The sequence below is a fragment of the Nelumbo lutea genome, chromosome 1 (genome assembly GCF_056320005.1).
Source record: "Nelumbo lutea isolate HS-2025 chromosome 1, American lotus-T2T, whole genome shotgun sequence".
Classification (NCBI taxonomy): domain Eukaryota; kingdom Viridiplantae; phylum Streptophyta; class Magnoliopsida; order Proteales; family Nelumbonaceae; genus Nelumbo; species Nelumbo lutea.
The window spans coordinates 96,860,092-96,875,377 of record NC_142684.1 but is presented as its reverse complement, the minus strand read 5'-3'; the positions used below and the strand labels follow the sequence as shown (position 1 = coordinate 96,875,377).

General features: G+C 41.5%; 1 protein-coding gene across 2 annotated transcripts in view; it reads left to right on the top strand.

Moving 5' to 3' along the window:
* The first annotated feature begins 185 nt into the window (after positions 1 to 185).
* The window catches only part of LOC148876294 (Splicing factor, CC1-like protein), a 28,160-nt gene continuing 13,059 nt past the window's right edge, over positions 186 to 15,286 (top strand). For both annotated transcript variants that reach the window (XM_088966513.1, XM_088966512.1), the window contains exons 1-3: positions 186 to 1,053; positions 14,851 to 14,929; positions 15,043 to 15,099. In XM_088966513.1, coding sequence (XP_088822639.1) covers positions 410 to 1,053; positions 14,851 to 14,929; positions 15,043 to 15,099 — 780 coding nt within the window. In that variant the 5' untranslated portion in view covers positions 186 to 409. The remainder of the gene's footprint in view (positions 1,054 to 14,850; positions 14,930 to 15,042; positions 15,100 to 15,286) is intronic.

The following is a 15,286-nucleotide window of genomic DNA, read 5'->3' as shown; positions in this document are numbered from 1 at the left end:
GTGGAAAATTTCTGGGCAGATGCGGGCCTGGGCCTGGGCCAGGCCGGGTTAGAAATGATCACCCCCTAAAATAAAAATGATAGATGCGGGCCTGGGCCAAAGACGAGGCCAGAACGGTGTACGCGCGTGTAGTGTCACCACCTCTGTCCTTGTATATGCGTTCGAGACGACTCTTCCCTAAATCCTAATTCCTAGTTTGGAACCCCTCGTATATATACCTGTCACTGCTGTTCAAAGAAGCGAGGATTCGAGTTCCAGCGGGATAAGGGATAATAAGGGTTTATTGCAGTTCCCTCCAGGGCCAGTTTCAACTCGATACAGTATCTATAATATCTGCAGCTCTAGGGTTTTGGATGTATTTTCGAATTTGAGTTAATTTGAACTGAGTTCTATCGAGTTCAGCCGGTCAATGGATTTCGACGAGTACGATTATCTGGAGAAATCTGTGGAAGACCCCGGAAGCCGTAATGATTCGGGGAAGAAGGGCTCAGGTGAGAAGGTCCAGAGAAGTTCTCGTCGGAGGGAAGACGACGAGGACGTAGATCGAATTGAGGAGAGTAGGAGTAAAAAGTCGAAAGGGGATGATCAGAATGGGGAAAGAAGGGAACGGGATGAACGGGAGAGGTCTTCTCGTTTGGAAAGGCGCGATAGAGATAGGCACAGAAGTAGCAGAGACGGGGATAGAGAGTATGAGAGGGATAGGGATCGTGACCGAGAGAGGGACCGCGAGAGAAGGGATAAAGATAGGGAGAAGGAGAGGGAAAAAGAGAGGGAGAGGGAGAGGGAAAGGGAGAGAGAAAGGGCTAAAGAGAGGGAGAGGGAACGAGAGAGGGAGAGGGATAGGGAGAAAGAAAGAGAGAAGGAGAAGGAGAAGGAGAAGGAGAAGGAGAAGGAGAAGGAGAAGGAAAGGGAGAGAGAGAGGTCGCGAAGAAGCAGTAGCCGCTCAAGAAGGCATTACGATAGGGACGACGACAAAGATTTTTCCAGGGGAAGGAGTAGAGACAGGGAAAGAGAAAGAGAATACGAGAATGACATAAGAGATAGGGAGAGCAGGTAATATCTGTCTTTTATTTGCTCATTGTCTTATAGAATGTATTGATCCTTAAATATGATGTAAGCACCTGTTCTGTTTTTATCTATTTATAGAAGAATTTTTGGGCTATTTGAATTAAGCGGTATGCGTATTTTATGATTGAAACTTGTACAAATGAAGACTTACTCTCTTGAAAAGAGTCAAGAAAAGAGATAGATGTACATTACACAATTATACGAACTCTAACTTGGGTTGAAAACGTAGATCGATTACCCCCACATTGCTAATGGGATTAAGAAGCGGAAACTTCTCCAAAGCTTCGAAGAAGATATCGGCTTTTCCACAAATTGAATTATGATAAGGTCTGTTATAGTTTTATTACCCTAAACAATATCATAAACTCACAATGAATTATGATTTGGATGATATTTTGTAGATGTGTCTGTGAAGGTTATTGTGTTTATCCATATTATGTAACTTTTTTTCTTCAGTTTAGTTTCAGTGCACACGATATGCCTGTCTCACTGAAGGCTTTACAGTGTTCTTTTTATTCTAAAAGAAGAAAAGAAAATATATGACAGTAAAGAAAGGTTTGGGAAGATTTATTACACACAAGAGAAATCACATGGTATATAAAATGGATAATTTTCTATATGGTATTTTCTACAGTCCAGAAGCTGTACAATCACAAAGTTGACCCTAGTAGACGAGGTCAATCAAGTAGTCAAACACAAAGAGGCATCTTTTATTTTTTTATGAAAGGAAATTTTATTAAAATGAAAGCAGTAATGTACAAAACCCTTTACAATTACAAATACATAACAGACTGAGAGCATAGTCCCTTCTATCACTCCCCAATTACATTGTAGAGACATTGCATTACACTTGGGCCAAACATCATGATCTCTGTTGACCCCTTTCTTGGCCAACATATCAGCCAAGGAATTTGCAGATCTCTCTACCCATCAAATTTTCAATTGCATATTTGTTGACAGCCACTTAAACTGTTTGATCTCGTTCTTAAAAATCCACAAAGCTATCTTATTCAGCAACCAACTTATCACTACCTCTGGATCACCTTCAGTATCTAATTTCTCCATTATTAATCTACAACTTTTTTTACCCTGTACATTATAGAAACATTGCATTACAATTGGGCCCAAACATCATGATCTCTGTTAACCCCTTTCTTGGCCAACATATCAGCCAAGGAATTTGCTGATCTCTCTACTCATCTAATTTTCATTTAAATATTTGTTGATAGCCACTTAAACCATTTGATCTCATTCTTAAAAATCCACAAAGCTCTCTCTTTATTCAGCAACCAATTTATCACCACCTTTGGATCACCGTCATTTACTTATCAGTAATTTAAAAGGTGTGCGCCTCAGGTGTGCCTAGGCGCTTAGACGAGGCACATTTTAAGTTATGTGCCTCACCTAGGCCCTAGGCACAGTACTTTCAGCCCAGGCATGTGCCTTTTTTTTTTATTTTTGTGCTTTTTTTGCATTTTTATCAACCTAGCGGCTGGGTGCAAATTTCACCCCGGCCCCAACCAAGCCACTCAAGGCAAGCCCAAAAAGCGTGCATGCCTTGCCTTGCGCCTTGGGTGCAAATTTCCCGGGCACTTCTTTTGTGCCTTGCGCTTTTAAAACACTGGTTCTTATTGGGTTACCACCTACTCCAACTGGATCTAAATACGTAGCTATAATATGACAATCTTCATCCCTAAAAGCCTAGAGCCCCTCCTGTCCCCGAAGGCCCTGAATTTCTGAAACTACTGCCATCAATGTCAAATTTTATAAATTCCCTTTCTGGTGCAATCCAATTTTTCATCACCTTTGCCTTCTTTGAACTAGACCCTACCACTTTAGCGGTTTAGCCCATTTCTTAAACATCATCAAAATAGAATGGTGAAAATAACTCCATAGTCTTTACCTAATGTGCCACCTTGAACAAAGTACTCTCTCTATAATGGTTTCTTTACTTCTCTCCTTGTCTTCAAACACTCTAGATTTCCTCCCCTTTCAATTTGTCCATATCAATGTAGCCCTTGTGCATCTCCACATTATTTACTTCCTTTTTCTAGGTCATCTAAAAGTAGTTGAATCAAACAAACTGGTCAAGGATGAAGGACAAGTAAAAAAACCTATCCCAAATGTTTAGAACAAATTGGGCAGGAGATTATTAAGTGAAGGCAAGACTCACCATTTGACCCGCATATTGAACATCGGTGAGAAAAAATATACCAATCATGTCTTCTTGGTTGGAGGATATCACGGCTGTCCTCATTCATAGGATCATGGAAGACCTCATCAAGGATATTAAGAAGTTTAGTCACTGGCTGTTTTTGGCTCCTTAAGATTCCTTCTAAACCCAAAAATACCAATCAAAATCTTTGAGGCTTTAACAGAAGCTGATTTAACAATGAATTCAGAGAGAGGGAGAGAGGGAGGGTACCCTCCACAACCATTTCACCCACCTAACCATGTGATCTTTTTTAATGAAGCCTATTTGCCAAAAGCTTCCCATTATCAAGAGCCAAACATTGTTAAAGAGTGGGTTGCACTCCACAATTGAATTGAAATCATGGAACCAAGATCTTGTAACTTGCAAGGAAAATCCTTTGGAGAGAAATTATTTGGGGAAGGGAGCCAATATGACTTGAAAAACAAATTCAATTGCTGAAGCTTGACTAACGGGGAAATATGAAGAAATCCTTTTGGAGACCTAGAAGGGGAAAGACTTTATTTGTTCATCTAGTTGTGAAGTGTTCTCAAGGGAAGTTAAAAATTCAAGAACTACTAATCATCAAGATGCTTAAGAGTCATAAATGAATGTGTTTTGGATATATGTAGTATGTATTGTCAGGACAACCTATTTCATTATTAGCTTCCTGTTTTGGATCGCCCCTAAATCTATTGTTGGAAACATGTGGAGTCAGCGGAAATGAATAATGGATTGGAGGCTATGTTATGGGCCCGGACGTAGGATCTCGTCACGAGTCGGTCCACGGGGAGAACCTCTAGTTTCCCCTTGCCCTTTCCTTTGTGTGCAGACCCTATCGTGGTGACCTAAGGGGTGATTTGTCCAAGAGATCACCCTAACTCTTCTTGACTCTTCTCTTTGACTGAAATTTTGGATTCCTTTATCACAATTTACAGCTCCTTAAATAGGAGATTACAAGAGGTGAGAGTCCTCCTTGTAGGAAGACTCCTTGTTGAATTCGATTGCTTATAGATAAGACTCCTACTTGGGAAGGATAAGGCTTCCCTTAGAAAAATCAAACTCCTACTACTCTTCTAATAGATAAAGTAAGAACAGATAAGAGGGACTGCTAAGGATAAGATAAGATAAGATAAGATAAGCTGTTGGCTGATAAGATAAGCTGCTGCCATGTGGGCCCCGCTTCACTGTTGCTGCCGACGGCGATATGTACTCCCCACGAATGCGTCCACAAGATTACACCCCTCCTGGGCAACGAGCTTGTCCCCAAGCTCGAGATCTGGGTACGCATCTTGAAGATCAATCTAGGGGATCCAGGTGGCCTCGGCTGATGGTAGGTCGTCCCATTCCACAAGACTTCAAGAATACTCCGATTGACTCAGGGTTGAACAAGAGCTCGGGGCTGGAGAATGAGTCTGTTGTCCTTTAAGGGTGGTAGGGGAGGTACCTTATTAGGAGGAGTACCTGTAAATGGCTTGAGCAAGGACACGTGGAAGGTATCATGGAGTTTGCTGTGCTCTGGTAGTTCTAGCTGATATGCAACTTTCCTGATCCGTCGTAAAACCTTGAAGGGCCCGTAAAATTTGGGAGCCAGATTAGGGGGAGCTCTGCGTCTGAGGGAGTGTTACCGATAGGGTTGAAGCTTCAACCACACGAACTATCCGAGTTCGAAAGTTAATTCCCGGTGGTACTGATCATAGGCATTCTTCATGCGTGCCTGCGCTTGCTGTAAGCGGAGAGAGACTTCGGTCAGGAGGGCATCGCGGTCTTGTAGGCAACGATCAATCTCTTCCAACCGTGTCGAACTGGGTTTGTAGGACGATATGCAACTTTCCCGATCCGTCGTAAAACCTTGAAGGGCTCATAAAATTTGGGAGCCAGATTAGGGGGAGCTCTGCGTCTGAGGGAGTGTTACCGATAGGGCCGAAGCTTCAACCACACGAACTATCCGAGTTCGAAAGTTAATTCTCGGTGGTGCTGATCATAGGCATTCTTCATGCATGCCTGCGCTTGCTGTAAGCGGAGAGAGACTTCGGTCAGGAGGGCATCGCGGTCTTGTAGGCAACGATCAATCTCTTCCAACCGCGTTGAATCGGGTTTGTAGGACAATAGGCGGGGAGGGTCCCGACCATAGACGACCTGGAATGGTGTTATGCCAAGAGAAGAATGATAGGCCGTGTTGTAACAGTATTCGGCCCAAGGAAGCCAGTCCACCCAATGTCGTGGCTGGTCACCCACAAAACAACGGAGATACATCTCTATTGTACGGTTTACCACCTCTGTTTGCCCGTCTGTTTGAGGGTGGTAGGCGGAGGAAAAGGCTAGGGTTGTATTTTGCAACCGAAATAGCTCCTTCCAGAAGGTGCTAGTAAAAATCGGGTCTCTGTCATTGGTGATAGATTCGGGTAGCCCATGCAAACGGAAAATGTGTAAAGAAGACGTGGGCAACTGAAACCGTGCTATACGGGTGGGACAGGGGAATGAAATGAGCATACTTGGAAAAGCGATCCACCACCACGAATAAGATCGATTTCCTGCCGACCTTGGGTAGGCCCTCAATGAAGTCCATAGAGATATCAACCCAGATTTGTGTTGGGAGTGAAAGAGGCTGGAGAAGGCCTGTTGGGTGCAGGTTTTCCCATTTTTGTTGTTGGCACGTGGAGCAATTCTGGATGAAGTCCTGAATTGAAGTCCTCATACTAGGCCAATGGAAATCGGCTTGGATGCGATGCAATGTCTTTTGAATGCCTTCATGTGTGGAGTTTTGTATGCTGGAGATGACGGAGGGAATTAAGGAAGGCTGGGAGATATATCCGTCCTTTGTATAGTATTGGCCCATCGTGAATGGACCAATTCGGGTTGGTCATTTCGGACTGTATTTTCTGAACAAGGTCCTTCCATTCCGGTGATTGGGGCAGCATGCTTCTAATGCTTTCTAACAGGGTGACGCGGGGCCGAGAAATTGCACAAAGGAGCATAGGATCTTCGTCACGTCTGGACAGGGCATCTGCGGCTCGATTTAAGGACCCCACCTTGTAGTCTACCCGGAAATCGAACCCGAGCAGTTTGCTTGCCAGTGCTGTTGAGGCAGAGTGGTAAGCCGCTGCTTCAGTAGATACTTGAGGCTATAGTGATTTGTCTTGATGACGAAGGATCTTCCCCACAAGTATGGCCTCCAGTGCTGCACGGCCTTAGCTAGTCCAATCAACTCACGCTCGTAGGCTGGTAGCTTTAGATGCCGATCAGCTAGTTTGCGGCTAAAGAAGGCGATTGGGTGTCCTTGCTGTTGTAGTACTGCTCCAATACCTATATCGGATGCATCGCATTCGGCCGTAAACTCCAGGTCAAAATTTGGTAACTGTAGCACGGGGGTGGAGGAGAGTGCATCCCTTAAGTTTGCGAAGGCGGCGTCAACTGCTTCATCCCACTGGAATGCGTTCTTCTTCAGCATGTTGGTTAATGGGGCAGCCAATAATCGATAATTTTGCACAAACTTGTGGTAGTACCCGACCAGTCCTAGGAACCCACAGAGAGCCTTGGTGGATTGAGGTTTGAGCCAATCCTGAATTGCTTGGATTTTGGAGCCATCCACTATGACACCTTGCTCGCTGATTATATGTCCCAGATAAAGAACTTGGCGCTCCCTGAAAGAACATTTGGGCTGCTTCAGAAATAGCTTGTGTTGGCGCAGTAGTTCCAAAACAGTTTGTAGGTGATGTATGCGCTCAACCCATGATTTACTGTAGACTAGGATGCCGTCAAAGAATACTAGGGCGAATCTGCGAAGGTGGGGCCGAAATACCTCGTTCATCAGTGACTGAAATGTGGATGGGGCGTTGGTGAGACCGAACGACATAACTAGAAATTCGAAGTGACCATGATGCATTCGAAAGGCTGTTTTCTCAACATCCTCGGGGGCCATCCGGACCTGTGTGCATGCTTTCTCCTTGGAGTGTATGCACTCGCGGTTTCCTTGCCTTCACTTTGGTTTCTTGCCAAGTAACTTGTTTTCCATTCAGGTGGAATGACATTGTTAGGGCGATGAAATCCCATAGGATAGGGCCTAGAGTAATCAACCACTTAACTCCAAGTACTATATCAAACTCGTCCAAGGGTAGCACAAATAAATTAATAGAGAAGGGTTCGGATTCGACCTGTATTTGGATGTTCTCACAGGTTCCAGGGCTGTGAACTCTCTCTCCATTTGCGATGGCTACCTGTAGTTGCGGTCTGCTTTCCACTGGTAGTTTCAGTTGAAGGGCAGCTTGCTCACTTACAAAATTGTGCGTGCTTCCTGAGTTTACAAGGATACATACTGGTTTCCCTACCACCTGTGCTCATGGCTGCATAGTTTGAGAGGTCATTATCCCGGCGATGGCGTGGAGGGTGATCTCGGGTTCTAGTGCTGCGGGTTCGTCCTTGTCTTCCTCCAGTTCGTCTACTAGGAGGCAGAATAGCCTCTTGCATCGGTGCCCTGCTGAATACAGCTCATCGCAATTGAAGCATTGCCCTCTTGCCCGACGCTCTGCCATCTCAGCTCTAGATAAGCGTTTGATGGGGGGTGCCGTCATGCTGCTTCCTATGCTGGGTGCCGGTCTGGGAGTGGTACCTGTGTGAAGCTTTTGTTCCCTGCTGGCTGCCGAAGAATCGGCCACCCCGGTTGGCTTCGGGGGTGTCCATGATGTCACTGATCGTCCCATGCTGAAGGATTCTCGGCTGATCTGTAGCTTGCGCTCGAAAGCGCGAGCTAGGTTCATGGCGGTGACCAGGTTGGGATGATGCTGCATTTCCACATCTACTTTCAGGGGGTTAGCTAATTCAGCGGTGAACATATACACTTGTTGATCTGGGAGTACCAAGGCAGCTCTGGCGAGAAGGGTTTGAAATTGGCGTTGGTATTCAGCCACAGTGCCTGTTTGCATGAGGTTGATTAACTCACCTAGTGGGTTGCTCGTCAATGGGGGCTTGAACCTGAGGAGGCAGTAGGACTTGAAATGGTCCCAACTGAGCCCTCGTTCCTCATTCTCTACTTGGTAAAACCACAATTGTGCTTCTTCTGTTAGATGAAACGCGACCAGACTGACCTTATCTCTTTCCTCCGTACACTGATTGCGAAAGAATTGTTCACAGCGGTATAGCCATCCTAGTGGATCTCCGCTGTCGTTGTACGAAGGGAACTCCAGCCTACTATACTTGGGATGACTGCTGTCGTTGGGGTGGCGATCTGTCGTTCGCTGGATGATTCCGCTAAATCTGGTCGGCGGCTGTTGGTGGTTGCCGTCCCTTCAGGGCTCCTCTCCCTGGTGGAGAAATACGACTCTAGCAGGCGTTGAAGCTCCCAGGCATCTTCCTTGACTTCTCGTACTTCTGCGTGGTTCTCCACGAGTCGGTGTTCTAATTCGTGGACCTTGGATGACAGCTGCTCCAATTTGCCCATGACGTTCGACTTTGATACCAAAATGTTATGGGCCCGGGCGTAGGATCTCGTCACGGGTCGGTCCACAGGGAGAACCTCTAGTTTCCCCTTGCCCCTTCCTTTGCGTGCAGACCCTATCGTGGCGACCTAAGGGGTGATTTGTCCAAGAGATCACCCTAACTCTCCTTGACTCTTCTCTTTGACTGAAATTTTGGATGCCTTTATTCTCAATTCGCAGCTCTTTAAATAGGAGGTTACAAGGGGTGAGAGTCCTCCTTGTTGAATTCGACTGCTTATAGATAAGACTCCTACTTGGGAAGGATAAGGCTTCCCTAAGATAAATCAAACTCCTACTACTCTTCTAATAGATAAAGTAAGAACAGATAAGAGGGACTGCTAAGGATAAGATAAGATAAGATAAGCTGTTGGCTGATAAGATAAGCTGCTGCCATGTGGATCCCTCTTCACCGCTGCTGCCGGTGGCAGTACGTCCTCCCCACGAACGCGTCCACAACAGGCTATTTAAAGGGTTTCCATGAATAGTTGAAGCCAATTTGAGGTGAATGATTTAAAAAAGTTGATTTGAGGTGCAAGGTTGGAATTGAACCATTGGGTGAAGACTCATATGCGGATTGGAGTGGTGAAATTTGTGAGACTAAACAATGGATCTCTATGACATTTGCTAATTATTAAGCAAAGTCATTTTCTAAGAAGGATGACAATTGTATCGCATTGAAAGCAGCAAAATGTACAATGATGCATAAAGGTGGGCATGCATTCTCCTTTGGTGCATTAGGCAGTGTCAGAAAAAAGCATACAAGGCTTACACCTTAAGACAAGGGTTGTGAGTTACAACCCCTTCTCCTTGGGGTTCATGCTTGAACATATTAAAGTATACTTCTCATGCCTTGATATGCTTTTTACTTGTTTTTTTTGTGTGTTTTAGTGTGTTTAGTATAGAGGATCTTAGTGGGGGAGGGATTGGTAACTCTAATATTACTAAAAATAATATGCACCTTCATAAATTTAGAGTTTTCAAAGTGGAAGTGGAGTTAATTAAGATGAACGGAAAAACATTAGGATTAGATAGTATCCCAATAGAAGTTTGGTAAAGTATGAGAGAGGTATGCTTATTATTATCTGACTGAACTATTTAATAAGATGATGAAAACAAAAAAGATGGCAGAGAATGGAATTTAAAGTCCTTGATGAATCCTTGCCATCCTTCATCCTTTTCCGATCATAGCCATTTGGGAAGGTCCCCATTCCTAATTCAAAGCATTTTGTTGGCAAGCTTCAAAGGAGATTATTCTCACTGATGAGATGCTTCAACAAAGACAACCAACTTGGTGCCTTTCCCCTTGTGTGAGTCTTTTGCCTTAAAGTTGATGAGAATGCAAATAACTATATTTCTCTCTTGCTTCTAACAGGTTTCAATGTTTTTTTTTCTTGAGAGAATGGCCTACGGTGGCTGGCTATGCCCATACAGCAGGCTATAATACTCTATTTTGATGAATGCTATCTTGGTAACGGGGGCACAGTTGGAGGTGTTTAGAAACGACACTGGAAAGTTCATACTTAGCCACTTGAGTCCAGGAAGTTAAGGAATTTCATTGAGGTCTGAAATGATTACTCTCTTGTAGGGCTTAAAGCTAGGCCTATTTGAAGGGATGGACAGATTTGATTATTGAAGGAGATTGGTAGGGTAAGGATGTCTGTCTTCAAGATTTTAGGGACCGTCTCCTTAGGCATTTGATATGGGAAGAAAGGCTTTGGCAACCAACACTTACTGCTTATTTAATTGGACCCATAGAACTTCCAATACAACTGCAGACTCTCTATCAAAAGCAGGGGTGAATAGCCAACAATTGATTTGTGGGGCACTGTGCCTGGAATAGAACATTTCACTTGTATAGGACTGTATGATGCAAGTGCTTGTTAACCTTTGGCTGTTTCGTAGGACTGTACCGGCCTTCATCCCAAATTTCTTATTTATTGCAACAAAGGATTTTATTTCTATTTACATTAATAAAATCTTTACATTTGATGTTGCTCCTTTTTTTTTTTCTAGAGGTAAGGTAATTTCAATAAAGATGCCTCAAACATTTAAACAAGTGAAATGCTCAGCACCGCTATGAGGTAGGGACTGTACATATCTGTGAAAACTTTTTCAAGAGAAATCAACAAAAAAACAGCCATTAGTCAAATGAAAATATATCAAAGAAACTCACCTGGAATGGGCTATCTCTGTAGATTTTGGACACTGCAATCTATGTTTATGGAGCAGTTTCCATCCTCCTAACAAGCCGTTTGATGTTTCTGAATAAAAAATAGTTATTAAATGGTTTATAAGAATGCAATGGCTTTTTAAAGCTTCTAATATTTTTGAAGTTTTATTATGTGATCAGCTATTTATTTTGACCTTCATTTGTAAAATGTGCTCCTTTTTTGCATATTTATGCATTTTTTCATTTTAGTTTCTGTTGTTTCTTAGAAAAATGGTAACTCATGAGCATTACCTTGAGGCTTATGCCACAATGTGAATGCATCCAAAGTCTTGGTGTCGTCAAGCCTCCCAATCCATTTGATTTGGACATGCATGTCTTCTAAATTCCCTTATTTCATTGAGTAGGTGTGCTACCATGTGCCACTCTTTATGGTAACTCATTCAAGCACACTTCAATTATAAAGTGTGTTGCTCTATTCTTTTTTGCAATATGCAGACTTCCAGATGAAGGGCTACCTCAGTTTTTTTGCAGCTTGTATTCCCTATAGGTCCATATAATCACACAATATACTCATGCCCGATTTGAGGAAGATGCAACTCATACCAGTTGGACCCTTGGTTCCTTTTAGAGCTTGCACAAAACTGTAGTCTGATTGTTAATAAGTAGAAAGGTTGGATTCTGCTGCATAATATTTCCGGGTAAAGTTTGTGGGTGGAGGTACCATCTCATTTGCAAAACTCCCTTATCTCAGGGGCATCCTGCTTCTAGGAGTTGAGTTGGAATAGAAGCAAGGAATGATGCAAAATATGCAATACATCAAACAATGGCTCAAATTAATATTTTTATTAACCTTTGTTATACTCACCTTCCTATGTTGGCACAAAAACTTTCTTCCACTTTACCAGTCCCTAAGAAAACCTTTCTTTTTAAACATTTTTGAGTTTCTTGGCATTGTTATAGGAATCTTGAGTACAGAAATGTGAGTGGCATGAAACATGTGAACTAGTGAGATTTTTGAGTGCATTACCCAACAACAGAAAAGAAAATTCTAATCACTTTCTGGGAATTTTGAAGACTGAAATTTAATAGCAATGACAACTAGCAGGCGTTCATAAAGCATTTTCCCCTTTGTTAAAGCAATCGCTTTGAAGTCAACCAAGTAGCATTGGACTTCTTGAGTAAGCCAGTTCAGTTATATATGATGATATGATGATTCCCTTGATAATGTCTACTGTGGGGGTTATTCATGAGAACTTGTAACTTGGTTTCTTTTGGATGCTGGTGATCTTCTATATTTTTTTATTGTGCAAAATGAAAGTTGACAAATCAAGATTTAGTTCTTTTCTTACTGGAAAATTTTGATTGGAGTGCTATTCCCATTTCAAATCTTGCTCCTCATCTGAGTCGTGCTTCTAAGATTTATTTCTTCTAACTACTGTCCATTGCCATTGTTATTTTGTATGCTGCTACTATTTTTCATTTCTGGAGGTCACAGCCCCAGAATAGAGTGGCATGGCAGATGGGATCTGTAACCAACTCCAAATAATTGGATAAGTATTATTGATTGTTTGTTCATATGTAGATGCTTTATTCAGTTGCTTCTATTTACTGATTTTTGTTAAAGTTACACCGTAAACTTGAATCTGCACTTGCTTTCTTTTTAATGGTTCAACGTCAACTGCTACAATTCTAAACCATACTTTTTTCTTAATTGTAGGGTCCAACATGGTATGCAGGGGACTTACTTTCCTCATATTTCGTAGACTGCGTATCAATTGAGAAATGCATGAAAATTGTTGGAGACACATGAAGACTTCCATTAATATTTTAAATAGAAAATGCAATGTGTTAGGTCCACTTTAAGTTTGAATGCTAGAACAACTAATTGGAATTAAAAGAAACTCATTAGTTGTCTGTACTTACTACTAAATTGATGGAGTTCACCAGTTCTTTTAGTTACTGTTCATGGATCCTTTTGGTATTGGGTTCTTTTATTTTAATGACATTAGGAGGTTTCTTAGATTGCTTCTCTGTTTGGGGCAGTGATTTAAAAGACGCGCCTAGGTGCACAGGCGAGGCGCATTTTGGGGTTTGCGCCTTGCCCAGTTCCTAGGCACACCCCTTTCAAAAGGTGCACGCCTGGTGCACCTAGGTGTGCGCCTGATGCACCTTGCGCCTCAGCCCAGGCGTGCACCTTTTTAAAATTGTGTTTTTTGCTTTTTTTTTTTGAGTCTAACGGCCGAGAACCCCCTATTTGCTAATGTTGTTCATTCATTCATTGCAATAAAATATCTTCTTAAAAGGCAATGAAAGCTATAAAATCATTGTTTTTTATGTGAAAAATAAGAATTTCACACCCTAACATAGACTTCTTCGGACTTGCCTCAAGGGGCGTGGTAGAAAGGCGACTCATAGAATCAAGAATGCAATATGTTTTACATCACATTAGCTACTTGAAGCAATGTAATTAAGGAGAAAAAGAGATTGTGGGTTTTACATGCTTGAAAATGCTTTATATGTTTGCTTTTATTTTTAAATTTTCATTTGAATACACTTTACGTGTTATGCTTATGCATTTTAATTTTAGATAATAGGTTTTTAAAACATTTATTTTAAAATTTAAATTTTTATTTTTTTATTAACATTATGTTTAATATTTTTTGCATTTTTTTTAAAATTTTGGCATTTTCTTGAATTTTCTGACGTTTTCTGATTTTTCTGATTTTTTTTTGTAATTTTGCGCCTTGCTTAAAAAGGCGTGTGCCTCGCTTGTGCCTTGCACTTTTAAAAACTCGTTTGGGGAACACTTGAGTATGATCCATTTGGGCTAGGTTTTAGGTTGTTGTTTTCCCCTCTGTAGTTTTCAGATGGGGCTAGCAGGCTTGCTCTGATGCATGTGATAATCGAGCATGTTTCATTTGAAAAAAAGGTAGTTAGGTCCTGTAATTTAGGGTTATGTTATTAATTATAGTCAAATGACTCAAACTGTCATTGCCCTGGATAATTCTTAGAACTGCACTTGAAAAAGGTTGATAAAAGATATTGGTACTAGAAAATGTTAACGCAACAGAGACTTTCCTTGTATTTCCTTGTCTTACTTAATGATAGGGTGCAGCCTACAATTATAGTAGGAAGGGGAAAATGTTGCAAAGTCTGACCTATAAAACCTCGTTTGATAAACCAGGTCTAGTTGATTTTTACACCTGCATGCATGATGCACTACTGAGTTGGTGGTATCCCACCTCCCAATCTTGCAATTAATTGTACTAGCTTAACTGTTTGTTCACTTTGGTTCTGAGATCCTTTGTTTTGATTTCTGAAAGCTTAGTGAGAGGGGGGACTAGCAAGCCTTCTTGGTGTCTAACATGGCAATTTAGACATATCCATTGTATATATCATACATGGAGCTTTTTGTTGTGTTGTAATGTTATTGGCACTTTTTTATTACTGAGGGGCTTCTCTTATCTTATTGCTTTTATATAAATGTATATATATCTTTATCTTATTTCCGATCCCCAATCCCTACCCACCCACACTCACAGAAAACCATCCCACAGAAGAAAGGGAGTAAACAATTACACAAATCTTTGGAAGCAAAAGACTTTGGATGATTATGTGCCATATGCACATTGCCACATATATACGTCTAAGCATGATGGAGACATGCATATGTTTATTTAACAATTTCCTACAAAAAGGTCTTCCCTATGTTATTGTTTTTTCTTATGGTATTGAAATAAAGCAGTGATAGAAAACAGAAAAAGTAACTAGCATTGAAAAATTATATAAATAACTTATAAGAGATAAAATTGAACTTTCATCTAACAGCAAAACATATTTCTTGTTATTTATAATTTGTTGTTCCAATTAAAAGGTTTTGATCAATTTTATGAGATTTTTCTTTCTTGAATATATGTTCATTTAGTTCTGAGCCATAATTCATGCAGGAGGTTTAAAGAAAAGAAGGAAGTTATGGAGCCGGAAGCTGATCCAGAAAGGGATCAGAGGACTGTTTTTGCTTACCAGGTGGGTGTAAACATACTCTTTTTTTGTTTCTTAGCCTTGTTCTCTGTTTTTTCTTCTGTTTTCATTGCATTTCTTTTGCAAACACTCATTAATTGTAATGGAAAATATTGCAGATGCCTCTGAAGGCTACTGAGAGAGATGTTTATGAATTTTTCTCAAAAGCAGGCAAGGTTAGTTGGTTGATACTTTTTCCCCTCCTACGTTCTGTTGGACCATGACGGTAGTTCATTTTGTTTTCCTATATATGGTTTTATTGCATTATTCTTATGGCATTCTTATATGATCACTGAATGGTACTTAATATTTCCATTATGGTCTGTGTTGTCATTATGTATGCTGTCTATTAGAGTTTGATAA